Genomic DNA, 24,296 nt, shown 5'->3' on the forward strand with positions numbered 1-24,296 from the left:
ACATTTTTGAACCGAGTCAGAGGTTAGGTTTGGCCACTCGTTGTTTTTGATCCATACAGAAAAACATTGCAGTTCAACACTCACACACACACAACAACAACACAAGAACAACAGAAACAAACAGAATCAACAGGAAACAACAACTACTACAAAACCACGAATGGCATCGTCGGGTGTCAAACGAGGCGATTCTCAGCAGCTGGGACAACAACAGCAGCAGCAGCATCAGCAGCATCAGCAGCATCAGGGACAGCAGCTCGGGGGCGATCCGCTCGAGGCCGCCATCCGCCAGAACACGCAGTGGGAGCAGCTCCCGAGCAACCTCAAGGGGCAGCTGGGGTCGAGCGAGTCGGCGTGGCAGGCGCAGGTGGTTGGGTACAGCATCCGGCATCAGCTGCGCTGGAAGGCGAATCTCGTCCGCCATTACTACAAGGACGAGCGCAAGTACTACCAGGAGCTGGTCAAGTACAGCCAGGACAACTTTATGCTCTATCCGTACCACCTCAGCGGCATCCTCGTCAAGGGGCTCCACATCACCCCGTTCGACTACTACATTGCCATTCTGCAGGAGATGCTCCAGGGCGAGCGATCCTACGACGCCCTGCCGAACTTTGCCGCAGCGGACTGTCTGCGCCTCGTGGGCATTGGCCGCAACCAGTACATTGACACGATGAACCAGAGCCGCGTCAAGGGCTGGTCGTGGAAGGCCATCGGCGCTGCTGCCAAACGGCGCCAGGCCATCAAGCAGCTCCTCCCAGCGCAGCCCATTCCACTCAATGCTCAGCACTGGTGGATTGTCCATCCTGGCTTCTACACCGAGGAAGACGTTCGGGTGAGTTTGGGCGAAACAAAAAAAAAAAAAAAAAAAAAAAAAGCAAAAACAAAAAGAAGGCAATTCGGACAATGGTTTTTGTCTGAGCAGTTGTGAATTCTCACCTTTCTTTTGCTTGTTCCACTTGCACTTCCGACTTGGGAAACGATCTACACGATCAAAACATAAACACAACAAAAACACAGCAACTCAACCAGGCGGAAAGAACAATGCTGGAGATTCTTGTCACGACAGGACACAAGATGGCTGGAGAACTTGATTACAACACGCTGCTCGGGCTGCATACGCGCGGATTGGTGTTTCTTGAAGTGCCGGTGGACGACCACGATCGCGTCGCCGTCCCGCCGCTGGAAGGATTTGTCATGAATCGAGTCACGGGCGACTACTTTGAGACGCTCCTGTACAAGATTTTTGTGACGATTGACGAACACACCACCATTGCCGACCTGGCCGCAGTCTTGCAGACGGATTTGGAATCGGTCAAGGTGAGCGAGTGACGCACTAGTCGAGAGCTTTGAGGCAGCAGAGTCGCGATACACTGGGTTTTTTTTTTTTGGGCAATCCGTCTCCGTTCGCCACTTACACTGATCGACCTGCTACACTGTCTGCTTTTTGTCCACAACCCACGTCACGCTCTAGCACGCCGTCTCGGTCTACTGTCGCCTTGGGTTTGCCAAAAAGAAGAACGTTGAGCTCGATGTGGACGATGTGCGATGGCACTTGTCGTGGATTAGCCGCGTCGTGCACCGGCGATCCGGCTCCACCAAGGCCGAAACGCAGGGTAGGGGCTAGGTCTCGTTTCTCATTTTCACGGCTGGACTGGAGTGTGGTGGCTAACTTGTGACATGGGTTGCTGCGAATCGCATTTTTGGATCCAGATGTCCAGCCGGCAGCCTCGACCAAACGCGTCGCCTTCCTCTTTGATTCCACGCTAACTGCCTTCTTGATGATGGGCAATCTATCCATGGGGCTCAAAACTCACGCTGTCACCATGTTTGAGGTCGGAAAGCTGACGGAGGAGTCCATGGAAAAGTTTTTGGCCGAGCTTGATCGGGTAAGTGCGAGCGCGGACGAGTGTGCTTCATCGGTTGTTTTTTGACTGACATACACACACACACACACACACACACACACACACACTCTCTCTCTCTCTCTCTCTCTCTCTCTCTCTCTCTCTCTAAAAAAAACGCAGCTGGAGGGTGAGCTCGAAGGCGACGCTCAGCGGTACTTTGAGCATGCCATCATTTTGCGCGATACCTTGCTCTTCTTGCGCTACAATCCTCAGTTGGCGGCCATTGTCGATCCCAGCGCGGCCGAACTGGCTGCAAGCGGTGCTCCAGCTCGCCCAATCGCTCTAGGTGTGTCCCCATCGCCCCGCATTTACTTTTCGCCTCTGTCCATTTTTTTTTTGAAGATTGATTGCGAAATGTTTTCTTGGTTCCACGTTGTTTTTGATTGACCCACATCATGATTCTGCTTTAGACCTTCTTCGATGCGAAAGTATTTCAACCCTCGATCCGGAAACCTGCTTCCGTGTACTGAACAAGAACTACCACATGATTGTTTCGATGGCGCCGTTCGCAAAGGAGGTGCGATCGATTCGCGGCTGTGTGCCCCAGCACATTGGCCCGCCCATTCCAGAGATGGGCTCGGTTTGGTTTAAGCTGTGGCTGTATGGGTGTGCTGGCTCCGGGCCCCCGACGCTGCTGCTCCCGATGGGCGCTCGGCTCTGCGAACTGCCAGCACTCATGCAACCGTTCGATCGTGTTCTCATCACGACCTGGGATCACGAGCCGACCGTCTCTTCGCTTGCAACAATGTTGCCTGTGGTCAACGACCAGCTCTGCGGATCTCCAGTGCTGGTGCAAGCGTACAATGAGCAAACAGAAATCGCCTACGTACCGTTTCCGCTCGGGCCAGAAGGCGAAAGCGGTTCCGACCTGCCCGCCGGTTCCAGCGCCCGACTGGCTGCAGCGCTAGCGCTCATTCAAAAGGTGACCGCCCTGGCAGCCAAGCGCGGGCTGCTGCCGTTGAGCCAGCATCCGAGTGTGCTCGCGTTGTCCAAGCACATCGATTTGGCACACGCGTGCGGGTACATTTCCATGCTCAAGCTGGGAAACTCGAGCGACACGTCCATCGCCCTAGATGCCGAAACGCTGCCGGATGGGTCTGAGCTGCCGGCATCCTTGACACACATTGGATTTTTCCATCCCGCGCATGCGACCGACTGGGTGGTCCTCGATCTGGCGTTCGGCATCCCGCTCTTCGACGCCATCATCAACGCTGAAGTGTGCCGGCGCATGGCTGTTCATAACCTGTTCGCCAAGGACGCGCTCCAAGCGCAAATGCAAAGCAATCGCCAACTGGCCCTTGAGCTGCTTGGGTTTATCAACCGACACATTGCCGGTGGGCTCTTGCCCTTGCTGGATGCGACGGCTGCCACACTGTATCCGACGCAAATTGTGACCTATCCCGCCCACCTTGCAGATTTGTAAAGTGGCGAGACGATGCAGTGGGATTGATTCAAAGCAAAGCAAAAAAAAAAAAAACAAAACAAAAACCAAAAAACAAACAAACAAACAGACAAACACAAAACAAAAATACAAAAATTCTACCAGTAAATCCCCTCCCCTTCTCTACTGAAGTCGGAAATCAAAAAGAAGCGTAGGTTGGCTTTAGTAGTACAAAACATGTACATTACAATATCTTAAAAACAATTATCACGAGAACAAACATGAGACAGCACAATAAAAACTCTGCGATGGATTGACAACATGCAAAAGCAAGCATGCCACGCAATTTAGGAGGTTGAGAACGCGCGCTTGACTGCATCTTTCTGAGCAGGACTCAATGCTGCGGGGAAGACAATATCAAACTCGACCAGCAGGTCGCCGCGGACTCCGCTTTTGGTGGGCATTCCTTTGCCGGAAATGATTCGCTTGAAGCCTGGGGTCAAGACATCGGTGATTTGCAACTCAGCCACACTTCCGTCGATGGTTGGGATTTTTGCCTTGAACCCAACGAGAGCGTTCACGAGCGGGACTTGGATTTTGGTGGTGAGCTGGTCGCCATCGCGCTTGAAATGAGAGTGCGGCTTCTCTTCGATGACAAACACGACGTCCTGAGCGGGCTGTCCGTTGAGCTCGTCGCCTTCGCCAGAAAAGCGCACTTTTGTGCCAGCCTTCCATCCGGGTTGGATGTTGACGGTCAGGATTTTGGACGTTTCCACAACCTTGCCGGTGGCCGAATCTTGGATTTTGCGAGTGATCTTGAGCTTCTTTTCGGTGCCGCGATACAAGTCTTCGAGCGAGACGGGCAGTGCGCGAGTCAGCACCTGAGGTTTGCGAGGCGCGGCGGCGTGTGTAAACTGCACATCGTCGTCGTCGTCCGAGCCGCTCATACCCCCGTGCATGCCGCCCATGCCGCCCATGCCGCCCATGCCTCCTGGCATCCCGCCCATGCCGCCCATGCCTCCGTGCATGCCGCCAAACATGGAGCTGAATGGATCGACGCGTGCACCGCGGCCGGCACGTGAGCGGCTAGAGCTTCCAGAAGCGCCTGGCGAACCAAACATGTCGGCGCCCGATCCGCCAAAGAACTGGCGGAAGATGTCGTCAGCGTTGGAGGGTGTAAAGTGCATGCCACCACGACCAGGAGCACCGCCAGATGAGAAATAAAAGGTGCCGGGACCGCCGCCTGCAGAGCCGCCGCCGCCAGCTCCTTCGTCCCCGCCTGAGGGAGCTCCGCCTTTGAGCCCGGCTTCGCCGTACATGTCGTACACTTGTCGCTTTTGTGGGTCTGAGAGCACCTCGTACGCCTCTGAAATCTCCTTGAACTTGTGCTCGGCTTCTGTCTTGTTGTTGGGGTTCTTGTCGGGGTGCCATTTCATGGCGGCTTTGCGATACGCCTTCTTGATGGCGTCCGCATCCGACGTACCCTTTGGCAAGCCGAGGACTTTGTAATAATCTGCGCTCTGAGCTGGCATCTAATGGAAATGAAAGAAAGAAAACAAAAGAAAGAGTGAGCCAAAATTGAATCGAGCACATCGACGTTTTAATAATAACGCTCCGACCAAAAAAAAGAGTGTTTGTTGGAACAGCCGGTTCGGGAGCGCAACGGGGAGGCAATGCGCACAATGGAGTGAATGATAAGGAGAGCACACGAGTCATTTCGCAGGGGAGGCAAGCGAGGAGAGAGCGAGAGAGAGAGAGAGAGGGGTTTGCGAAAAAACGGTGGCTGGAAGGCGCGAGAAGCTGCAAGAACGACGCAGATTGAACGCGAAGCTCCCAGAAACAGCTGCTCCAGCCGCCTGCTCTCTTCGCTCGAGCAAGTTCTCAGGAAGCAAGGAGACAGTCGTGGAGAAGAGGGTGGACTGTGGCGGATGTGCGGGAAAGCAGGGGAAACGGCGACCGAGGCACCATCTCGCAAAGCACAAACAGAAACCAGTTCGACAACAACGCTAGAGGTTTTCTGTGTGACGAACGGGGGTACCGGAACAAACAAAACAAGAAGAGTGGGATGGAAGAAGCAAAGAATCCAAAACCATGAACAGCAAATAGAGTACAGTGCGAGAGACAGAGGGAGAAGGAGGTGTGGAGAATTTCCGACATTTCTTCGGTCGGCTTTTTACTTTGATTTAGACAATGTACATTGACTAGCGATACTGCAAGCGATGAAACAACTCAATTACAATATACAGACTAATGACTAACGAAAAATACACGATGCTGCAAAAGCAGGCTACGGCACAGGTAGCCAGTGCCACTCAATGGCTTTAGTGCGCAGGATGGGCTTGGCTGGCAAACAGCTTTTGAAGATAGTCGCGCAGCACTGAATACTCGCGCTCAATAGTGTAGTACAGCGTGCTGAACTGTTGAGCATCGGGTTGAATGAATTGGTAGATCTGCAGGTTGCAAGGAGCGAGATAGCACGCCAGTCAACCTCGTCTCTCGTTATTGTACCCCCCCCCACACCAATTCACATGACAGATAAAAAGCATCGGATCAATCAAATAAACTTCAATGCCCCCATGTGTTCGACGTACCACCAAGTACGATGCATACTCGAAGCGCAGCATTGCATTTGCTAATCGGTTGAAGCCGAGCGTGCTCGCAGAGCCCTTCTCGCGATGTGCAAGGTGCTTGAGTGCAATGTAATCGCCAGTTGCCCTGGTGATTGGCAAAACAAAACCAAAAACAAAACAAACAAAAAAAATGAATCTGCGCGTGCGCGTGTCAACGCGGCAAAGGTGTGAACTGACGCGAGTTGGGGAGAGTTGCCTTACAAGCCCTGCCGGAAGAGCGACAGTCGTTCAGGGGCCTTTGATAGGAGCTCGTATGATGTCTCGAGCAGAAACGTGTTGTCCGAAGGGTCCATTCGCAATTTCTGTTTTGGAGGTGTTTTTAGCATGGTGAGTTGAAAGCCAGACACTTGTGCACTTTGAGGAAGGGAGCGACACACGGCAAAACGCATCGAGCAATGACAGTCGTTGAAAACCGCAAACGTCAAGTGGGTTTCAATGGCAATGGGTTGCTTTGTCTGCTGCAATTTCCGACGTGTCACCACACACGCACGCGCGCGCAGAGCACTGAAATCTTAAACCAGAGATCCAATCTGGACTCAAAATTAAAAAAAAAAAGCGATAAAAAAAGCAAAAACAAGCGAAACGAAACGAAACGCACGAGCGAATGGGGAAAAAGAGGGAGAAGAGAGCGACACAAACGAAGCAGGAGGAACGCGATTAGATGTGAGTGTGGGAGTGTGGGTGCATCGCATCGCGTGTGACGTTGGTGGAGGCGTGAGGGCCGAGCAACGACCATTGTTCAGGGGAAGAGCACGAATTGAATGGAAGAGACCGCGCGTGCCCAAATTCTGCCAATCTCCCACCCTAACCGTCCCACCACAGCGAAGGCGCGCCGTGCCCGCGGGACTGGAGACGGAGGTCGAACAAGGCAGCCGCGCAAACCAAGCGAGGAAGAGAGGAGAGAGGGTGCTGCGTTACCAGGAACGTGGGGAGGTCGACAACAGCTTCCGGCAAAAGAGCTGCGAGGTTGACTTCCGACACATACTGCGGCGGCGGCGGCTGCTGCTCCTGGTACTCCATGCTGTTGCGGTGATGTAAGTGTTGGGGTTGACTCTTGAGACTGCCGAATCGATGGTGCGTGCTGGCGGCAGCGGGGACGAGTTATGTAGTGGCTGTTGCTGCTGCGAACCCAGCCAAAAAAAAAAAAAAAAAAAAAAAAAAATCAAACAAAGAGAAAAAAAAAGAAAAAAAAAAAAAAAGAAAAAGTGAGAAAAAAAAAAAAAAAGAGGTGAGAAATACAGAAACTGTGGGACAAAAACACCAACACCAAAGATCAAAGTCACAATGCAGCCGACAACCATGCAACGATGGCTGGCAACCGACGCTTCGCAGCGGGCAATTTGGAGACGAGTCACATTTGGTCGCGTGCGCATCCGATTTGTCAACCAACCGCCGCTTGGCTTGTCATCGCTCGACTCGTCTTGGTGGAGGAGCGAGACGTTGCTCAAATGACACTGGCATCGGGCGCCAAGCTTTTCCCGTCGGTTTCAGGATGGGAGCCAAACCGCAGTGTCATCTGGATGGAAGGGCTGGCGGTCGAGAGACCAGGCAACGAAACGCGCCTTGCAGGAGTGACGCCACCAGAAACTGCTGGTGGGTGGCTTCAGCCTGCTACCGACGAGAGCGATGCCTTGGGTTGTTTGTTTTCTTGTGAATTGGGGACTCGAGCAGGGTGACGGTTGGCTCGTTTGTCGTTTGTCGTTTTTCGTGCGTTTGGAATGGAGAAGGATGGTTTTTCGCCATACAGTACAGTTTTACTGGAGCTGCTCAGTTGTGGAATGACCTGCGAACGCTTGGAGCGCATACACAGAGCTGTATTCGCCCCCCCCCCCCAGATTCGCGGGGGTTTGGGTCGAGGGGCAAGTCGGGTCAGGTCACCCTAAACCGCGATTCAAAATCGCTGCCGGCTCGGATTCGCCCTCCCCTCCACGCTGCCCAATTCCCACTCTCTTTCAAAGGCCTGAATAGAGCCGAGCACCGCCCTTGTTGAGCAAAAAGTGCCCACGTCGGACTCTGCTTGGCGTCGCGATCTATGAGGCCATAGTCAATCAGTCACGGAGATTAAGAAAGCCGAATCGGCCGTCGGTCCTCGTACCTGTGTGCTCGTAGAACTCAACCGAACCGCCCACTCCTTCTCAAACACAATCCTGTTCCCCTGAGCATTGGTACGCACTCACATTTTGCACGCTGCGCACTCACTGTTAAGGTGCCGATTGCCGCTGCATTCGACCAAACACAGCGTGAGTGTTTCTCACACTTCCAATTTTTTTCTTTTGCGTTTTCCAATCACTGCAGCAAAGCCCCCGCCTCCCTTCCCCCCCCCACCTCTCATTAGCACTATGGAAGTGGTGCAACGTGGCTCGCTTTTTCTTTCTTCCGCTTCCTCTGACGCAGTGGGTGGTCTGGCAATGCGCAGGCTAAATTAGGGCGAGGGTAATGGCGCCCACCATGGGGCAACCACGGCGATTTTTGTTGGATTGCGAACAATTCAACGCGCGCGTATAAAAGGGAAGGCGTGAGCAAATTCAAACAAGGTCACTCCTGCTTCTTGCACATTTCACAAAGCACAAACACCCCCAAAACTCGCACAACAATGCCCGTCGCAAAGATCTACGGTCTGCCCCTCTCCACCTGCGCCCAGCGCGTCATGATGGCGCTGCACGAGCACAACGTCCCCTTTGAATTCGTCCCAGTCAGCTTTGCCGAGATCAAGGAGTCGGCCCACCTTGCTCGCCAGCCCTTTGGCCAGATGCCCGTGTTTGAGGACGTCGACGGCTTCCAGGTCTATGGTACGCAACGCACCGCAGCGCGAGGGGCAGGTGCCAAAAGCTAAAATAACTCTGTGCCTCACTTTGTCGTTGTTTGTCGCTTTTGCGAGCAGAATCTCGCGCCATCATCCACTACATTGACGCCAAGTACAAGGGCCAGGGCAACGACCTGGTCCCCGCGGACATCAAGCAGGCCGCCCTGGTCGAGCAGTGGCTCTCGGTCGAGTATTCCAACTTCAATCCCGCGACCACGGCCATCGTCACCGAGACCGTCTTCAAGCCGCACCTGTTCAAGATTGAGGGCGACATGGCCAATGCCGAGGCCCAGGCCGCCAAGCTCGCCAAGATCCTCGACGTCTACGAGCAGCACCTGTCCAAGAACGAGTACCTTGCCAACAACCAATTCTCGCTCGCTGATCTTGCCCACCTTCCGTACGGGCAGCACCTTGCCCGCGGCCAGTTCGGTCACCTCATCACCTCGCGCCCCCACGTCAACGCCTGGTGGAACCGCATCACCTCGCGCCCCACCTGGCAGAAGGTCCTTTCCCACCAATAAGCCGCTTGATTGTTTGAAATAAAACAAAAAGATGCTGCAGTAGTGCTTGTTATGGTAATACAGCTGTTTTTGTTTGTGTTTTGTGTATTGCTGCGCACGTTGAAGTCATTCGCAGAAGAGGCGGGGAAGCTGCCGTTGATTGTTTGCCTTTTGTTGGTTTACCGTTCGTTCACTGTCTGCTGATACCACTGCAGCGGTTGTAGCATAACCGAGCATTCCTGCTCCCCCCCCTCCTTCGCGTCTCTCCTCGCTCGCTCTCTCTGGTTGTGCATGTTGGTCTGCCAATCGCCCATGCAAATTGCCAATGCATCCATGCACATGGCTTTGCTTTCCGTTTTGAGTGGTTGATTAGTTTACTCGTTTTTTTTTTTCTTTTCTTTTTTTTTCTTTCCTTCCTGACTCTTTCTCTTTCTCTTCTTGAGCACATTACAATGCGCGGTGCTGCTCTCTTTGCTCTGCTGGTTGCACTGCTGGCTGCAGCGACCACGACCCGTGCGCGTAAGTTGTTGCATTGCATTGCGCAGTCATACGATCATTTTGTGTTTTCTCTCTCTCTGCTCTCTCTCTCTCTCTCTCTCTCTCTCTGCTTCTCTCTCGATTTCGTCGCACTTGATTATAATACATGTACGCACGCCTCGCCTCGCGCTGTGTGCCGAGTGAGTGTGAGTGCAGTGTGAGTAGTGCGAGTGCGAGCGTCTGGTGCGGTTTGGTTTGAAAAAAAAAAAGACCCGTTCCCGCACCCGCTCATTTCAATGCCGATAATGCTGCAGACTGATAACCGGATGGCTGCTGATAGCTGCTGATAGCCGGATGGTTGTTGATAGCTGACACTCGGGACTCTGTCTCTCTCTCTCTCTCTCTTCTCTGCTTGTTCCCCAACAGACAAGTTTGTGCACCCGCTGGAGGGCATCGAGCTCGCAGCCATGCGTCGCGCGACCAAGGCCGAGTCGCCCCGCTCGCTGGCGTTTGCAGTGACGCCCAACACGCTCGAGGCGGCCGAGGGGACTGTCACGGTCATCTGGGCCGGGCTGGACGACCCACAGCCAGACGACTGGATTGCCCTGTACACCCCGCTTCCCAGCAACCTCAGCGCGATCGTGCCCGTCAAGTTCAAGATGTGCACCATCAGCCCCACCCATCTCAGCTCGGGCAGTGGCTCGCTCACCTTTACGCTCATCAACATGCGCGACTCTAACTCGTTCGTCTTCTTCCGTGGCGGTCTCACCGCTCCTGTCGCCGTCGCGCAAACCGATCCGGTCGAGTTTGAGAGCTACGACATTCCCATGCATCCGCATCTGGCCATCACCGACAATCCCAGCGAAATGAGGTGAGTGGCGTGTGTGTTTTGTCAACTCGAGGGTGTTGAAGGTGTTTCGTTTTGAGTGTTTCATCGACTGACTGATCCCCCCCCCCTGTTCTCGCTCTTGTCCGATTACTTTGCTCGTTGGACCTGAAAAGCCTCATGTGGACGTCGCGAAAGGCCGCCATGCCGATCGCCCTGCTCGGCACGTCCACGACCTCTGTCACCACCACCTTCAATGCCACGACCACGTCGTACAGCGCTTCCGACATGTGCGGCGAGCCCGCCACATCGTACGGCTACCGCCCCGCTGGCTTGATCCATACTGTCATCTTTACAGGCCTTCAGCCACGCACCCGCTACTACTACGTGTTTGGCGATCCTTCGTACGGCATGAGCACAATTTACTCGTTCGTATCCGCTCCTGCCCGTGGCGACACCAGTCTGGTTCGCTGGGTTGTGTTTGGAGGTGAGATGCTTTTTTGAAGTCTAGTTGTGTTTGTTTTGATTGGCAATCCTCAAACGCTCACACATGTTGTTTGTGCACTGGACAGACATGGGCCGTGCCGAGCGCGACGGCTCGAACGAGTACCAAGTGTACGAGCCCCCGTCCATCAATACGACCGACCGCATCATTGCCGAGTTGAAGCGCGGAGACGTTGATTTTGTTGGTCACTTTGGTGACATTAGCTATGCTCGGTGAGTGTGTGTTTTGTTTCCGGAGTTTCAGACGCACGGACACTGCCTTACGAGGATGTTGCCGCATGTGTCGTGTAATTCTCACGATTCTCGTGATTTTGGTGTTTGTGTTTTCGCATGACAGTGGCTACGCGAGCGATTGGGACTCGTTCTTCGCCCAGGTTCGTCCAATTGCCTCGGCAGTGCCGTATCTGATCGCTTCTGGCAACCATGAGCGAGACTGGAACAACTCTGGCGCGCTGTTCCCGGGCTACGATTCCGGCGGTGAGTGCGGCGTGCCGTACAACGCCCGATTCCTCATGCCCGGTTCCAAGCCAACCAGCAAGGCGGGTGTGCGCATGGACGGTGGAATTGTCAAGGACTCTCCCTGGTACTCTGCCAACTACGGTCCCATCCATCTGACTGTGATGAGCACCGAGCACGACTTTAGTGCTGGCAGCACCCAGTTGGCTTGGATTGAGCAGGATTTGGCGAGCGTCGATCGTTCCGTCACTCCTTGGCTGTTGTTTGCTGGGCATCGGTAAAGCAGGGTCATGTTTGGCGACGATTGTTCTTGTGGTTATTTGTTCCAGGATGCGTTGAGGGAGTGAGAATCTCACCAATTTCTTGTCGGGCTTCACGTTCTTGTTATTTTTTTTCTTTGGACTGTGTTCTCCATCACCAACTCTGACAACAGTCCCATGTATATTGATTCGACCGACGTCTCGCCTGTGACTGGAGACCAGCCTGTTGCGACCGCACTTCGTCAGTTCGTCGAGCCGCTGTTGTTCAAGTACCGCGCCGACCTGACCATGTTTGGTCATCACCACTCGTACCAGCGCAGCTGCCCCTCGCTCAACCTGACTTGCATTACCACTCCTCAGCCACCGAATGCTGCAACACCTTGGTCGTATCTTGGCCCTGTTAACGTCGTCATTGGCATGGCCGGTCAGAGCCTTTCGCAAAACCTCATTGCGGCCCAACCGTCCTGGGTTGTCGCTGTCAACGACCAGGTCTATGGCTACGCTCGCCTGCAAGCCGACAAGACGAGTCTTGCGTTCCAGTTTATCATCAACAACAGCGACCAGATCGGAGACCAGTTTACGCTGCGTCACGCCTAACGCCTTTGGATGGCTGGTTGTGCTGGACAGTGTTCGAAACGCGCAATTGCGAGTTTGATTAGACAAACTGAAGTGTATTGCAGCCAAGCTCGATGCGTGTGCGCGAATCGAAGGATGTCAAAGAAACAAAAATCCAGCTTGTGTTGAATTTCGTGTCACATTGTTAAGTCGGAAATGGAGGATAGTCTTCTGATCGGTTAGGGGAGGGGCGGTTTTCGGGCGAGGCGGGGGCGGGGAGGTGATGAATCGGTGAACACCGCAACTACAGAAAAACAAAGAAACGAATGTGCTTGGCATTTACAGAAGGACACGGACATAAGGATTGACAAGAAGCACCAAAACAATCAAACACAGCAGGAAGAGAAAAATGACTTTAAAGCGCCAAGTGTATACACAGCTCTCTGGTTTCAAAAAGCAAAACAACAAAAAGAAAAAGCAACAATAGAAAGACAGAGGGAGGATGGTGAGTGACAATGCAAGCACAGCCCAACCCCTTTCAATGTGTGCGCGTCAAGGTGGGAAGACAACATTGCAAACTACTGGAGTGAGTGAGTGAGTGAGTGAGAGTTGAACGTCAATAACTGACCTCGATTGGAGCGAGGGGCCGGCCTGGAAGCTCTACGCTGCGGCTTGCTGACGGACATCGGAAGAGGCATTGTCACACTGCTGGACATGCTATGCTGCATGATGTCCTTCATGGGATTGTAGTCATCGGTATTCATGTCCAATTCGTCAGGCATAAAGTATTGGTCGCCCAGGTTGGCCTCGGGCATGCTTGCTGAGCTTGCACTCGTCGAGGACGACGAAACGAGGCCTTTGAGCCGGCTCCATATCACCGCGGGAGAGCTCACTGCGGACTGAGAAGTTTTGGACCTCGAGCCCAGCTTGGCGGAACGCGGTGTTGCTGATCCGTCAGGGGAAGGCCCAAAGCTGTAGGACGTTTTCGAGCGCGAAGCGGTGATACTAGCAGACGCATGGTCATGCGATGAACGAGAACCCGAGCCCACCAGGCTATGAGACGTTGCAGAGCTCGAGCTCGCAATGCCGTACTCTGACGATGGTGGCGAAACCTTTGGAGGATCGTCGTTGGCAACAGAACCATGCTTTTCGGCCCACTCGGCCAGTTCATTCCGCGGCTCCATGATTCAGTGCCGACGTGGAGTTTACAACAACCAGCGTGACTCGATGAAAGACGGAGGAACTGGGGGGAGGGGGTTGGGTGGAATGGAAAGCAGACCTGTTTTGCTGCAGGGAATCGGAGAGTGAGCCATTGAGCATCATACAGCGAATGAGCGAGTGGGTGTGGGGATGGGTATGGCCCCGTGTGCGCGCGACTGGCAACTCAGGACCGAGTCACTTTCACTGGCACAATGCACAGTGTCTGCCAAGCGAGACGTAGGAGAAGGAAGCAGACGACGCAGGAGGGATGATGAAGATGAAGAAGAACAAGAACAGGATTGCATGGACGCTAAATGCCGAAACGAATTTCAAAAAAAAAAAAAAAAAAAAAAAAAAAACGAAACTGCCAAGGGGACGCAGACGAGCGAGAGCCAGGGCTGGACTGCCAGCAACAAGAAGCTGTCTGATCATCGTGTGGGACGCGTGAGGCGACGGCGGTGCGCGCGCTCAGGGGGAAAAGGGGCAAGAGGCCAGATATGACTCATTTGCTGGCAGCGACCCCCTGTCCCCCATTCACCTCCCCCATCCAAGACGCTGATACGCGCCAACTGGTTGAGCCACAAACCAAAGCGCGCAAAAGCAAGGCGCAGGGCAGCCAGAGCCAAACCAGCAAGGCACGAAGCGAGAGAAGATGCGAAGAGAAAATGCCGACAATGCGCGACCTACCTGTCAAACAAAAGAATGGAGTGAATGTTGTTCGTTTGTTCCAAAAGTGAGGGGGGGGGGTTTCGATTATTGAGCAGAGTGGTCGATGCTCGAGTTCAACGATGAATGGTCTGTGAAGAAGGCATCGATTGATCAATCCAGGCTGTAGAATTACATTCGTTTCCCTAACCCTCCTCTGCTATCGAGTTGACGGAGTACTGTAGCATACAACAGGAGCGCTTAAACGATGCCATCATCCTAAAAGTGACTGTCACATCTTGGCTCAGTCACTTTCCGTTGTTTTTCAATGTCGTTCAAGCGCAACCCGCAAACGGCTCCATTTCCACCAGCCACAAGTCGGAAGGCGAATGCACGTCGCGCATCTGAAGCACTTTCAGATGCTATTTTTTTTTGTATTAAGTTTATTGGGAGGAGAGAGTGGAAAAGCATCAAAATGCTCAAAAACCACGGAGAAAGGAGCGGGAGCATGGACATGGGTGTAAGGAGCTTGGAGACACAAAATTGGCAGAGAGCCATGTCTGGTCATATGACATAGCATTAGCGAGCCTGTATGCTCGTGCACTACAGGCCTTGGGAAATTTATATCCATTGAAGAAGGGCGGGAAGCGACGATGTCGGTTTGTGGTTAGTTCGGTTCTCCAGCGGTTTCAAAGTTGGTTCCGCGAACGGCTGACGCGCCGAGGCGCGTCTAGAAATGCCTGTGGGTCGCAACTAGCAACCTGAAATAGCCAAACCAACAACATGACATAGCGAGTGTGTCGCGGCGGGGAGGTGATCAGTGTGAAGCATAAAGCTTCGTCCGAAAGTCAATTCGAGTTGCGGTTCCAGTGATTCGCGAGGGTTCCATGAAGCGGACAAACGCGACTGCGTGTCCAGAAGGTGCTTGTGGGACGCGCAGCATGAACCAAGCTGAAACAGACAACAGCAAATGACTCGTCATCGAAATGACGCGGAGAGGAGGGGGGGGGGAGAAATGTTGGTGAAGAGGGCTGGAAGGTATTACCAGGAGTCGTCCCAAATTGCAATGCAATTTTTCAACCAACAAAAGAAGACTGTTTTCAGATGCTAGTGAAGTGAGGCCGCCGAAACAGTCAAAACTGGCAGTCGTAAGTGGACAAACGTTGCCTGTGCTTTGGCAGTTTTGCGCGCCGTTTTTGTGTTTGGTTTCTTCTCGAATACTCTTCACCCACCGACTCACGCACCCATCCGCCCAGTCAACTTCCTTCCCCGTGCAACACATTAAAGGCTTTATTCTAGAGCCGCCAAACATGGCATGGCCTTTCCATTCCGCCTAACCCACCTTTTTGATGCTGGTTGTGTCGTTTTGTTTTCTGCTCCCAACACTGTTCAAGTCGTCCACGAAAGAATTTGATAATCCGCTGTACAATGCCTCACACCAGCAGTAACACTTGTGCTCGACTGTTTTGTCGCGGCTTTCGCGACTCTGTTGGTCGCTTTTTGCGCGGCCTGAATTGTCATTGTTTGTTTGTGTTTCGTGAACGCTTGTGAAAGTTGAGTACAATTCTTTCAGTTTTATAGTTGTGCGCGCCTTCAACTGTTCAAAGGCACCGTCGGTTGCGTCTTTCCGTTTCTGCTCGATCGACGTGGCCTTGTTTCATGTTCACTTCAGACACTTGGCAGCGAAACTCGATCACAACCGTTCACCCTTTTACATTGCCCGAGTGCCTTGCTGCCACTTGTGTGATTTTGGAGGGAGAGGTTCATTTGGCCATTGTTTGGATACAAAACCAGACCCATGCAGTCTTTCTTAGGAAATGCTAGCGACTCAGAGACAACACGATTTGTATCACCAAGTCACGAAGGCGAGCGGGTGGCTCAGGTCAGATGCAGCCGAGCTTCATTGTAAAAAAAAAAAAAAAAAAGCATTGTGTGGAACGTGTGCTGACGACCAATGGAGACAGTCTTTGGCAGAGCGAGGCTGGCTGTGCAGGCGCTATGGCGGTGGCTGAAGCACTCAAAGTGAACACGGCTGTGACTGGGCTCGAGTCAGGCAGCTCACCTTCTTGAACTGATGCGTGTGAGCGAGCGAACCCGCAGAGGGTGCTCACTCGTGCAAGTCGATTGGGGGGAGGGTTGGGGAGGTCAGTTTGTACCAGAATCAGATTGGCGATGAAGGAGCTCAAGCGATTGCGGAGGCACTCAAAGTGAACACGACGGTGGCTGTGCTTGAGTAAGTCTATGGGCGGCCACTTCAACAGAGAGCTTGAAGAGTGGCGCACTGATGGAACGAGGGGTTTACGGCCAGCTTGCGTGAGAATCAGATTGGCGATGCTGGCGCAGAGGCGTTTGCAGAGGCGCTCAAAGTGAACAAGAGCGTGGTTGAGCTCTAGTAAGACATGACGATACTTCTGAGTGGGTGGATTGGAGCAGAACGCATTCCGAGTGGCTCACCGATGTCGAGGACGAGCAGTCTATGGGTGAATCGGATTGGGGATGCTGGTGCGCAAGCCATTGCTCGGGCAATCGTCGTCAACACCACGCTGACAAAGCTTCAGTAAGAGATTCTCGTATTGAGCGATGGGTGTGAATGGAAGATTCAAGCAGATGGCATTGCAGAATGGCTCATTGATGGAGGGGTGGGTAGTCTGTACCAGAATCAGATTGGCGATGCAGGTGCGCAGGCGATCGCGGAGGCACTCAGAGTGAACACGACGGTGAATCAGCTCGAGTAAGGCATTTTCACTGTTGACTGGTGCATATGAGCATGTGATCCGGCAGAGGGCAGCCAGAGGACTCACTGATGGACAGTCTGTGGGCAAATCAGATTGGCGATATTGGCGCTCAGGCAATCGCCGAGGCGCTCAAGGTGAACAAGACGCTGACATCCATTCGGTAGGTTGTGCATCACGACTCTTTGGATGTCGTTCTACTTGTGCTACATTCTCACGACCTCACCGACAACTTCACTGGCAACAACAGCTTGGAGGATAACTTCTTGACCGAGGCGGGAATCACTGCGCTCAGGGAAACGGGCAATACTAGTTGTGAACTAAAGTAAGTGCCTGCATGTACAGTTTATTGGATGCATGTAAAGCAAAAAAAAAAAAAACCATGCGAACACCCAACAATTCTCTCTTCTTTAACGAAATTGGGGATTTTCTTCGCGACAGTTGTCTGGACAGCCAGCGTGTGCTGTCGACTGGCGAATCGGGGTCAGGCTGCAATTGACTGATGGCAGTTTCAGTCTCGAGGGCTGCATGGTGCTGCAAGAGCTTTGCTCCAATCTCGTGACCGCCGCTATCCAAGGAGCAACGTTTCCAGAGCGGCGCCTTCCATCGACGCGAGCGCTGCATCGGAGCGTGAGTCGAGCCCTGGCATTGGTTCGCCGTCACAGCAAGATCCGCTCGGTCTCTCAGAGGGGCCGTGTTTGTTTGTGGCCTTCCTTGTCTTAGGGAAGTTACTCCACCAACCGGACAAAAAGTTGAGACCACCTTGACTCTGGCTCTCTTCATATTCTTGTTCAACAGAATTTTAATACATAATGTGCAAAAAGTCGGGCGGTTGGAGCACTTTGAAATTTTGACTTTGCATTGAGCTTTGAGTGAACACACTCCAAGTACAGATACGCGTCAATCCATAACAGACCTACCTTGGTCACAAAACACACATCGAGTCTTGAACTCTCAGTCCAGCAAGTGCCTTTCAGATTTTTCACAATGGTAAGTCAAACGCGGCAAAACAGCGCTTCAGCTGTGTTACGAGCTTACCCGGAACTTGACCTAAAATCACTACTGAAGCGTACGAAATGTATGCGAAAGTATCGTTTACTAAGAATATAGTGTAGAATGAGGGGAAGACCGATTAGGGATGAGCCCAGTTCGTAACAAGCCCAGTGTGAGTGATTGCTCATTGTTGAGCCTGATCTCTCCCCCCTTTCCCCGTCCCCTTCTACCCCCGGGGAGAAATTTCAAAGCTCGATCATACTCGCACTGGATTTTGGATCATGATGAGCAAGGTTCGGAATTGGAGGAAAATCACTTCTCAAAAAAGAAACAAAAGCTGACCTGTTTCACTTCAGTCTATTTCGTTTTCTCACTCATGGCTGAAAGTGCGAAAGCTTCCTCATGGGTCTCTCCCAGCTCCACTCTATCGTGCACTCTGCCACCCGCAAGAAACACTTCCGCGATTCATCTTTGATACTTTCACCGACTCTTTCCATCGAAACTGGGGTCGAACGACATGCATCGATCTGTTCTTGGCAATTCTTGGCAATTGGCGATTTTTGGCGCCTTTTTTTTTTTTTTTTTTTTTTTTTTGCTTTGGTTTGGAACCTTCTCCCTGCTCCTGTCTGTCGCCTCTCCACCCTCCCCGCTCGCATGCCGCTGCAATGCAAATGATCCCCTTGCCCCTGCACCATTGAGCCGCTGCGCATTGAAGCCCCGAACCAGCGGCGAACGAGCGCATGGCTTTTTTTTTTATCTTTTTTTTTTATTATCTTTTTCTTTTCTTTGTCTTCTTTTTTCATTTTTATTTTCTCAACCGGCTCCTGTCGTTTCAGCGCCCCTCCGTCTACAACGTTGAGTGATACTATGAGCGCGAATAGAGAAGTATGGTGGCATGGCCGGCTCGCACCCGTCGCTTCAGACTGTCGTGTTGGCTGTTCCTGGTCCTTGTTTTTTTTTTTTTTTTTTCCCTTTCTTCCTTTCTGCTTCTCCCTTCTCCCGCTCTCCCCGCCTGCCGTCCCTCAGTTCCTCGTGACACGCCCTTGGTGTAATTCAGTGAACAAAGACTAAAGCATCGACTTTGACTTGATGGCGGCAAGGACGGGAGGTACTGACCAGTTGTTTCACTTTTTTTGTTCCCTTGTGTTTGGACAGGCCCCGAATCCAGCTCCAGCAACATTCAGGTAATGAATGTGATTGCCCTACTCGTCACACTGGAGTTGTCTTTGTCTTGGTTTGACTGACTTTGCTTTTGATTGCATTTGGACAGTGAACAGCTGAGCGCGTTGGCCGCATGTCTTGGCGTCTCAGTCGATTTGGTGCCAATTTCAGAACTTACCACCCAACCTGCCCAACGCGCCAAGCTCAAGCAGCTTTTAGATGGTCAACAAGCCGGCGCTGCCTCTCCAACTGACGAGCAGAAAACCGATGCCGCAGCTGCACTCCGGCAGTTGGAATTAACTTTCTGTGCCAAGCTGGTGGGCCGCAATTGGTTCGGAGCAGACTTGCTTGAGGCGCTGAATGACGAGCTTGGCTCCAAGTTAGTTACCGACCAGCAAGTCGAACAGCTGCGACGGCAGCTTGCTGCAACGAACATCACTGGTATGTGGTGTGTGTGTGTGTGTGTGTGTGTGTGTGTGTGTGTGTGTGTGTGTGTGTGTGTGTGTGTGTGTGTGTGTGTGTGTGTGTGTGTGTGTGTTTTCGCTGACCGGTTTGGCATGGTAGAGCTCATCACCTCGCCTGATGATCTTGCGACCCTTCTCGCGACTCTTCCCGGAGCTGAGGCACGAGTACCTGATCCACAACTCACGATCGTACGTGGAGTGGTCTGCATGTTGACTGTCCATGGCTTGACGCATGTGCTCACGACTTTGCTGGCTCGCTCACAATTGTCTGATGTCGACAGACGCGGGCACGCCACTCCATCGACAGTTTGCTCGATCGGTCGGAAGCAGAAGCATCCATTACCGCAGCTCTGGAACGCTTCATCGAGACTGTCCGCGTGTGCAGTGCTGAACGCTCGAGGTATCCAATCGCACTTCTTGCGGCGCTTCCCGGCTGTGGGAAGACCCGTATGTGCTTGGAGGTGATGGATCGGATCGTCCCAGAATTCTGCTCGCAACGTCACATCCCATCCCTGTGCCTATTCTTGACCTTCAATTCCGATGCCGCGAGCACATGGAGGAGCTACGAGGAGTCCGCACGTCACCCTCAGCATGCCATTGCAAGGCGTTTGCTTCAGAGCTATTATGGTGGGGCAGAAATTACCACCAACCGCGACATTTCTGTGAACGCTGCCTTGAGCCTCATCCGCCGGACAGAGGCCGGACGACAACAGGTTCTTGAGCAACGTTTGCACATCTTTATTGCAATGGACGAGGCGACTCGTCTCCTTGGAGCGCATGTTGCGCCACAATTCCAAGAACCCGATCACGCGGGGTTGTCCCTTGGACAAGCGAACCGTCGCTTCTGGAAACAAGCGTTGATTGATCTACAAGTTGCATGCCGATCGTTCACAACTCCAACGTGGATGCTCGTTGCTGGCACGATGTCGAGTGCTCTGAAGCAAGCGGTAACGAATTCAAGGTTTTTTGTGCTGCCGGTACCGCTTTCGCCGCTCCGTGCTGTCTATGCAGCACGGCTTCTGGACATTGCCGATCCGAAGGCCCCGGAGTCCCGCCTCCTACCATGGCGTGTCAACTCGAAGCTGATGGCTCGAATCGACCAGGCTGCTGGGCTACCTCGTACACTGTTGAACATTATTGACCCGAAAACATATCTGGATACCGGGAGCAGCGTCTCCATCGATGACGCAACACTTGAGAGGGTTGTCCGAGATGGTGTCAAAGGGTCAATCATGCAGTCTGATTGCGATTTCCTCGAGTCTCAAGCGTTGCTGGTTTACCGCGAACAAGCCCCAGTATTCCATCCGAACATATCTCGGGTGGTGCGACCAACCACAGCCCCAGCAAACTTGGTGATGGCAGCAACGATGTCGACTCTTCACAAGCTCCAAGGGCCGGATCCAAACAAGGCGCTACAAGTTGTTGACCTCTGGCAATCGTGGGAAGCATTTTGTGCCATCATCACAAATCTGCGAATTCTGTCGGCAATTGCAGCACACCCCAACTCTGAGTACGTGCAAGTAACCAATCTGTTTCCAGGCAGCACCAGCTCGCGGTTGCCAGAGTTTTTCGTTAACGCTTCTGCATGGAGGGACTATTCGGAGGACAACCCGGATCGGCGCAATCAACCTGTTGATGGCCGGGTCTGCTTGACTCCTGCAGGATACACCGGTGTCGACAGTTGGTGCACAGTCTATGTGAAGGATAACAATGTAGGCACACAAGTTTTTTTTTTTTTTTGATGTTTAACGCATGTTCTCACGTCTTTTTGTTTTGTTGGATGTCGTGTGTAGGGCGAGTATACGCCAGCCACGCTGGCGCTGCAAGCCAAACTCGACCAAGTGGAGGACTGCGTGCCTCTTTCAACACAGATCGAATATATCGAAAAAGCGCAGCGCAATTGCCCATCGTCGACTACCATTGTGGCGCTGTTGACAACCGCTCGGATGGACAAATTCGATCCTTCGGATGTTCCTCCAAATGCGCTCATTCTGCCTCGGCAGGGATATAAGGAGTTCGTGGCGTGCTTTGAACTTATTGCGGATAGTAAGAAACGTTTGCAATCCTAGCATTGCTCTGTGAATCGAGCTCCAACTCACTCAATTATTATGACGGTATGCTGCAGACGTATGGGCGTACAACCCGCACTTGAGCTCGATTCCGCGTCTCGCAAGTCAATTCTACGGCAAAAGGACGACACTTGCCCAAGCTCGGGCGATCGCTGAGGTGGTGAATGCGTCCCAGTCATTGGATCCCAAGAAGCAGTTTCGAACAATCCGAGATCTGCGCACGTACTTAGAGGAGCATGCAAGGGTCCCCAACTCGGGCTTCACAATCCAATCGATTCCGACAAACGCTGTGCTTGGCTGGCCGTACGCGGACGACCTTGTCATGGAAAACCGCTCGAATACGCGTTGAGTATTGCCTCTTTCCACCATGGCTGTTGTCCTTGCTTCATATTTGTTTCCTTCCTCCAAAGCAGCTCGTGGATGACCCAGCTTGGTTGCTCGTGCATCGTCGTTCCGTGGCACGGGTCGCTTGGGACCCAACACCGTTGAAAGGCGCGAATGATTGTTGTTTGTCTTGTTTGGATGTTATCCCAACACACATTTTTTTCACCGTCTAAAGCTTTATTAAGAATAACAAAGAAAAAAGAACGTAGGATATGAGACAGTTGAATGTCGTCATAACGCACACCGGTGAAGGCATGCGGGGAGAGTGCTCAAGAGCTCACAGAGGAACTCGAACAGATGATCAGCCGGGCTGACAATGCAAGGATCAGGCATTCCCCACCTATACACCACGAAAGACATGTTGCCAGCCAACACGGTTCACAAACAAGTAGACGGCTGGCAGGCGGTGGGACAGCACACTGTCGTAAGACACCGCTTTACACACAATTTGCGGGTACCAGGTGTACGAGGGCAAACAGTTGTGTGGAAAGACGTTCATTGTACCGGATTTCAAAAGCCTTTCCCCACCTGCTTTCGAAGGGAGGGGGGGGGGGTTTGATCTTGCTCATCAGCATGGAGGGAGGTGCAAGCTGTTTCGACTCAATTCGAATGACCGCGACAGACCACGAATGGAGGATTCCCAGCCTCTGTAGGTTTCTGCTCAAGGAGTTGTCGAGTCAGAAAGTTGCAAGCAGGCACTCAGCAAAGTGCTTGGCGAGAGACAGAGAGCCTCGTCCGAACTTACATTGCACATGAAGAGCTCTGATGCGACTGCGAGAGGCATCTTGTCCACAATGACATAGTTGTTGGCAGCCGGCATGCGGTAGGCGACGTTTCGGAGGATGAGCGAGGTGACAACGTTGTTGACAGCATCTGGCTCGCCGTCGACGAACTTGGCTAGTCCTCAACGAACAAACGGTCAGTTTTGACCATGCCCGTGGTCTAGAATGCGCATGCTGGACGGTACTGTACCACAGTCCTCGGTGGCGGGGTCGGAGACCGCCTTGAGCTTGGAGGCGAGTGCGTCCGTGTTGCGCTGCTTGATGGCAAAGATGACCGAGATGAATGCGTTGCAAGCAAAGTCAAACTCGACAGCACGTCGGTCGAGGCTGTTCTGGTCTGCAGGCACGAGCGGGTTGCGATGCGAATTCGATGCGCGGCAATGTTAGACCAGCCAGAAGCCGCTTCCGACTGGACGTGGCGGGCGCCTGATCCGTTGTGTGCGACTGGTCAAACTGTGAATCAGAGCGACACTATGATCCAGAGCGAGTCAAGTGAGTGACGTGCCATTGGGGTGAAGGTTGATTGGAGAGAGGATCACAGTCGGTCTCCATTGGCAGGTATCATGAGTGAGGCTCAGGCTCAGGAGGCACACACAGCGATGACGCGCGTTCGTGGTGTGGGGAGTGAAAACATGCGACGTGTAGCAAGCAGCGAGAGAAAGTGAGAGCGAGTGAGAGAGTGAGAGAGAGAGAGAGAGAGAGAGGAAGGGAGAGAGAGAGAGAAAGGGAGAGACATAGAGAGCTCGGTCTTCTGGCGCCACTCCAAGAGCACACATGACGTGCATCGATCAAAGCAAGAGAAAGACAGAAAGAAGCAGAATAAAGACGCAGCAGCAGGAGAGGGACGAGGAGGAGGAGGAGGAGCGATGAAGTGAACGAGAAGCAAACCGCACCGTGAGCGCTGAGGACGGCAATGCTCAATGCAAGCAGTGCTGCGACTGCTGCGAACGCGAAACTGCGCTGCTGCAGTGCCATTGCGAGAAGAAAAAGAAAAGAAAAATGAAGAGTAGATCTAAATCAAAGGAACGAAGAACAACTGCAAAACCATCACTCAAAGGGTCATTGAGCAAAAGAGCAGACTTGAAGGATTTCAACAATGCTCAGCAGATGCACCCACGCAAGGGGAGACGAGTGGAAAGAGTCCTTGCTTGCACACTTCAGAGCAGTGCCCTTGTTGTTGAATCAGGCCCTTGTGCACGACTCTGACGACGTGGCATCGTGGAGCTCGAGTGCAAAGGTGAGTGTCTTTTGGCGGACGAATGGCTGGATTTGGATGCATTTGATCGATATCCCTCCTCAGCACCAACGTTCGTCGCCATCGATTTGATGGGCACAACAAGGCACAATCGGTGCTACAGGAGCGGTTTTTGACGGAATTTCATGCCGCCCTCCTCAACAGAGTGCTCAAATGGAGGAGCTGTCAAAATGATAAAATAACAATTTTATTGGTTAAAATGACAAAGCCGCTTCAAACGACGCCGCCGTCGCTCAGCCCCAAGCAGCAGACCAGCACACACGATTGTCGTGTGCGTACGTGTATGCGTGTTTGAGAGTGCATGGTGCGATCGCA

The 24,296-nt window shown here is 52.8% G+C and overlaps 9 protein-coding genes across 9 annotated transcripts; 5 read left to right on the forward strand and 4 right to left on the reverse strand.

Annotated features, from left to right (window-relative positions):
- Positions 1-39: 39 nt before the first annotated feature.
- On the forward strand, positions 40-3,571 carry CAOG_02789 (hypothetical protein). Its single transcript, XM_004349492.2, has 6 exons — positions 40-832; positions 1,018-1,317; positions 1,472-1,613; positions 1,711-1,886; positions 2,025-2,190; positions 2,315-3,571. Exons 1-6 carry the CDS (start codon positions 161-163, stop codon positions 3,325-3,327), a joined length of 2,469 nt encoding a protein of 822 aa, XP_004349542.1. The 5' UTR covers positions 40-160; the 3' UTR covers positions 3,328-3,571.
- Positions 3,491-5,152, reverse strand: CAOG_02790 (dnaJ subfamily B member 5). Its single transcript, XM_004349493.2, has one exon. It carries the CDS (start codon positions 4,815-4,817, stop codon positions 3,633-3,635), a length of 1,185 nt encoding a protein of 394 aa, XP_004349543.1. The 5' UTR covers positions 4,818-5,152; the 3' UTR covers positions 3,491-3,632.
- A 271-nt stretch (positions 5,153-5,423) lies between these two features.
- CAOG_02791 (hypothetical protein) lies at positions 5,424-7,110 on the reverse strand. The gene is made up of 4 exons (XM_004349494.2): positions 6,834-7,110; positions 6,117-6,217; positions 5,877-6,000; positions 5,424-5,735 (listed from the first exon to the last, which is right to left on the reverse strand). The coding sequence occupies exons 1-4, from the start codon at positions 6,933-6,935 to the stop codon at positions 5,607-5,609; spliced, it is 456 nt and encodes a 151-aa protein (XP_004349544.1). The 5' UTR covers positions 6,936-7,110; the 3' UTR covers positions 5,424-5,606.
- A 1,276-nt stretch (positions 7,111-8,386) lies between these two features.
- CAOG_02792 (glutathione transferase) lies at positions 8,387-9,315 on the forward strand. Its single transcript, XM_004349495.2, has 2 exons — positions 8,387-8,704; positions 8,797-9,315. Exons 1-2 carry the CDS (start codon positions 8,509-8,511, stop codon positions 9,237-9,239), a joined length of 639 nt encoding a protein of 212 aa, XP_004349545.1. The 5' UTR covers positions 8,387-8,508; the 3' UTR covers positions 9,240-9,315.
- A 234-nt stretch (positions 9,316-9,549) lies between these two features.
- Positions 9,550-12,519, forward strand: CAOG_02793 (hypothetical protein). The gene is made up of 6 exons (XM_004349496.2): positions 9,550-9,737; positions 10,122-10,566; positions 10,698-11,008; positions 11,094-11,238; positions 11,363-11,758; positions 11,915-12,519. Exons 1-6 carry the CDS (start codon positions 9,671-9,673, stop codon positions 12,336-12,338), a joined length of 1,788 nt encoding a protein of 595 aa, XP_004349546.1. The 5' UTR covers positions 9,550-9,670; the 3' UTR covers positions 12,339-12,519.
- Positions 12,415-13,640, reverse strand: CAOG_02794 (hypothetical protein). The gene is made up of 2 exons (XM_004349497.2): positions 12,925-13,640; positions 12,415-12,739 (listed from the first exon to the last, which is right to left on the reverse strand). Exons 1-2 carry the CDS (start codon positions 13,478-13,480, stop codon positions 12,636-12,638), a joined length of 660 nt encoding a protein of 219 aa, XP_004349547.2. The 5' UTR covers positions 13,481-13,640; the 3' UTR covers positions 12,415-12,635.
- An 819-nt stretch (positions 13,641-14,459) lies between these two features.
- CAOG_02795 (hypothetical protein) lies at positions 14,460-17,202 on the forward strand (the record flags this gene model as incomplete). The annotated part of the gene is made up of 8 exons (XM_004349498.2): positions 14,460-16,023; positions 16,106-16,189; positions 16,291-16,374; positions 16,450-16,533; positions 16,615-16,698; positions 16,789-16,872; positions 16,953-17,036; positions 17,124-17,202. The coding sequence occupies exons 1-8, from the start codon at positions 15,959-15,961 to the stop codon at positions 17,200-17,202; spliced, it is 648 nt and encodes a 215-aa protein (XP_004349548.1). The 5' UTR covers positions 14,460-15,958.
- A 988-nt stretch (positions 17,203-18,190) lies between these two features.
- On the forward strand, positions 18,191-22,115 carry CAOG_02796 (hypothetical protein). Its single transcript, XM_004349499.2, has 6 exons — positions 18,191-19,050; positions 19,137-19,468; positions 19,592-19,680; positions 19,773-21,203; positions 21,285-21,537; positions 21,617-22,115. The coding sequence occupies exons 1-6, from the start codon at positions 18,956-18,958 to the stop codon at positions 21,907-21,909; spliced, it is 2,493 nt and encodes an 830-aa protein (XP_004349549.2). The 5' UTR covers positions 18,191-18,955; the 3' UTR covers positions 21,910-22,115.
- A 429-nt stretch (positions 22,116-22,544) lies between these two features.
- On the reverse strand, positions 22,545-23,701 carry CAOG_08631 (hypothetical protein; the record flags this gene model as incomplete). Its single annotated transcript, XM_011271929.1, has 4 exons — positions 22,545-22,601; positions 22,690-22,841; positions 22,917-23,063; positions 23,620-23,701. The coding sequence occupies 4 exons, from the start codon at positions 23,699-23,701 to the stop codon at positions 22,545-22,547; spliced, it is 438 nt and encodes a 145-aa protein (XP_011270231.1).
- Between the last annotated feature and the right edge of the window lie 595 nt (positions 23,702-24,296).

Source organism: Capsaspora owczarzaki (genome assembly GCF_000151315.2).
Source record: "Capsaspora owczarzaki ATCC 30864 unplaced genomic scaffold supercont2.3, whole genome shotgun sequence".
NCBI lineage: Eukaryota > Filasterea > Ministeriida > Capsasporidae > Capsaspora > Capsaspora owczarzaki.

What these genes read in the sequence shown, in the direction of transcription:
- CAOG_02789 (XM_004349492.2), top strand. Translation starts at nt 161, where the DNA reads ATGGCATCGTCGGGTGTCAAACGAGGCGATTCTCAGCAGCTGGGACAA. An exon ending in ACACCGAGGAAGACGTTCGG is followed by an intron (nt 833 to 1,017) that starts GTGAGTTTGGGC and finishes ACAAAAACACAG; the next exon opens with CAACTCAACCAGGCGGAAAG. An exon ending in CACCAAGGCCGAAACGCAGG is followed by an intron (nt 1,614 to 1,710) that starts GTAGGGGCTAGG and finishes TTTTGGATCCAG; the next exon opens with ATGTCCAGCCGGCAGCCTCG.
- CAOG_02790 (XM_004349493.2), bottom strand. Translation starts at nt 4,817, where the DNA reads ATGCCAGCTCAGAGCGCAGATTATTACAAAGTCCTCGGCTTGCCAAAG.
- CAOG_02791 (XM_004349494.2), bottom strand. Translation starts at nt 6,935, where the DNA reads ATGGAGTACCAGGAGCAGCAGCCGCCGCCGCCGCAGTATGTGTCGGAA. An exon ending in TCGACCTCCCCACGTTCCTG is followed by an intron (nt 6,218 to 6,833) that starts GTAACGCAGCAC and finishes CCTCCAAAACAG; the next exon opens with AAATTGCGAATGGACCCTTC. An exon ending in AGTATGCATCGTACTTGGTG is followed by an intron (nt 5,736 to 5,876) that starts GTACGTCGAACA and finishes TGCAACCTGCAG; the next exon opens with ATCTACCAATTCATTCAACC.
- CAOG_02792 (XM_004349495.2), top strand. Translation starts at nt 8,509, where the DNA reads ATGCCCGTCGCAAAGATCTACGGTCTGCCCCTCTCCACCTGCGCCCAG. An exon ending in CGACGGCTTCCAGGTCTATG is followed by an intron (nt 8,705 to 8,796) that starts GTACGCAACGCA and finishes TTTTGCGAGCAG; the next exon opens with AATCTCGCGCCATCATCCAC.
- CAOG_02793 (XM_004349496.2), top strand. Translation starts at nt 9,671, where the DNA reads ATGCGCGGTGCTGCTCTCTTTGCTCTGCTGGTTGCACTGCTGGCTGCA. An exon ending in TCGCTGGGTTGTGTTTGGAG is followed by an intron (nt 11,009 to 11,093) that starts GTGAGATGCTTT and finishes TGCACTGGACAG; the next exon opens with ACATGGGCCGTGCCGAGCGC. An exon ending in CTGTTGTTTGCTGGGCATCG is followed by an intron (nt 11,759 to 11,914) that starts GTAAAGCAGGGT and finishes CTCTGACAACAG; the next exon opens with TCCCATGTATATTGATTCGA.
- CAOG_02794 (XM_004349497.2), bottom strand. Translation starts at nt 13,480, where the DNA reads ATGGAGCCGCGGAATGAACTGGCCGAGTGGGCCGAAAAGCATGGTTCT. An exon ending in GGCCCCTCGCTCCAATCGAG is followed by an intron (nt 12,740 to 12,924) that starts GTCAGTTATTGA and finishes TTTTGAAACCAG; the next exon opens with AGAGCTGTGTATACACTTGG.
- CAOG_02796 (XM_004349499.2), top strand. Translation starts at nt 18,956, where the DNA reads ATGGCGGCAAGGACGGGAGGTACTGACCAGTTGTTTCACTTTTTTTGT. An exon ending in TGCTGCAACGAACATCACTG is followed by an intron (nt 19,469 to 19,591) that starts GTATGTGGTGTG and finishes TTGGCATGGTAG; the next exon opens with AGCTCATCACCTCGCCTGAT. An exon ending in CTGATCCACAACTCACGATC is followed by an intron (nt 19,681 to 19,772) that starts GTACGTGGAGTG and finishes TGATGTCGACAG; the next exon opens with ACGCGGGCACGCCACTCCAT.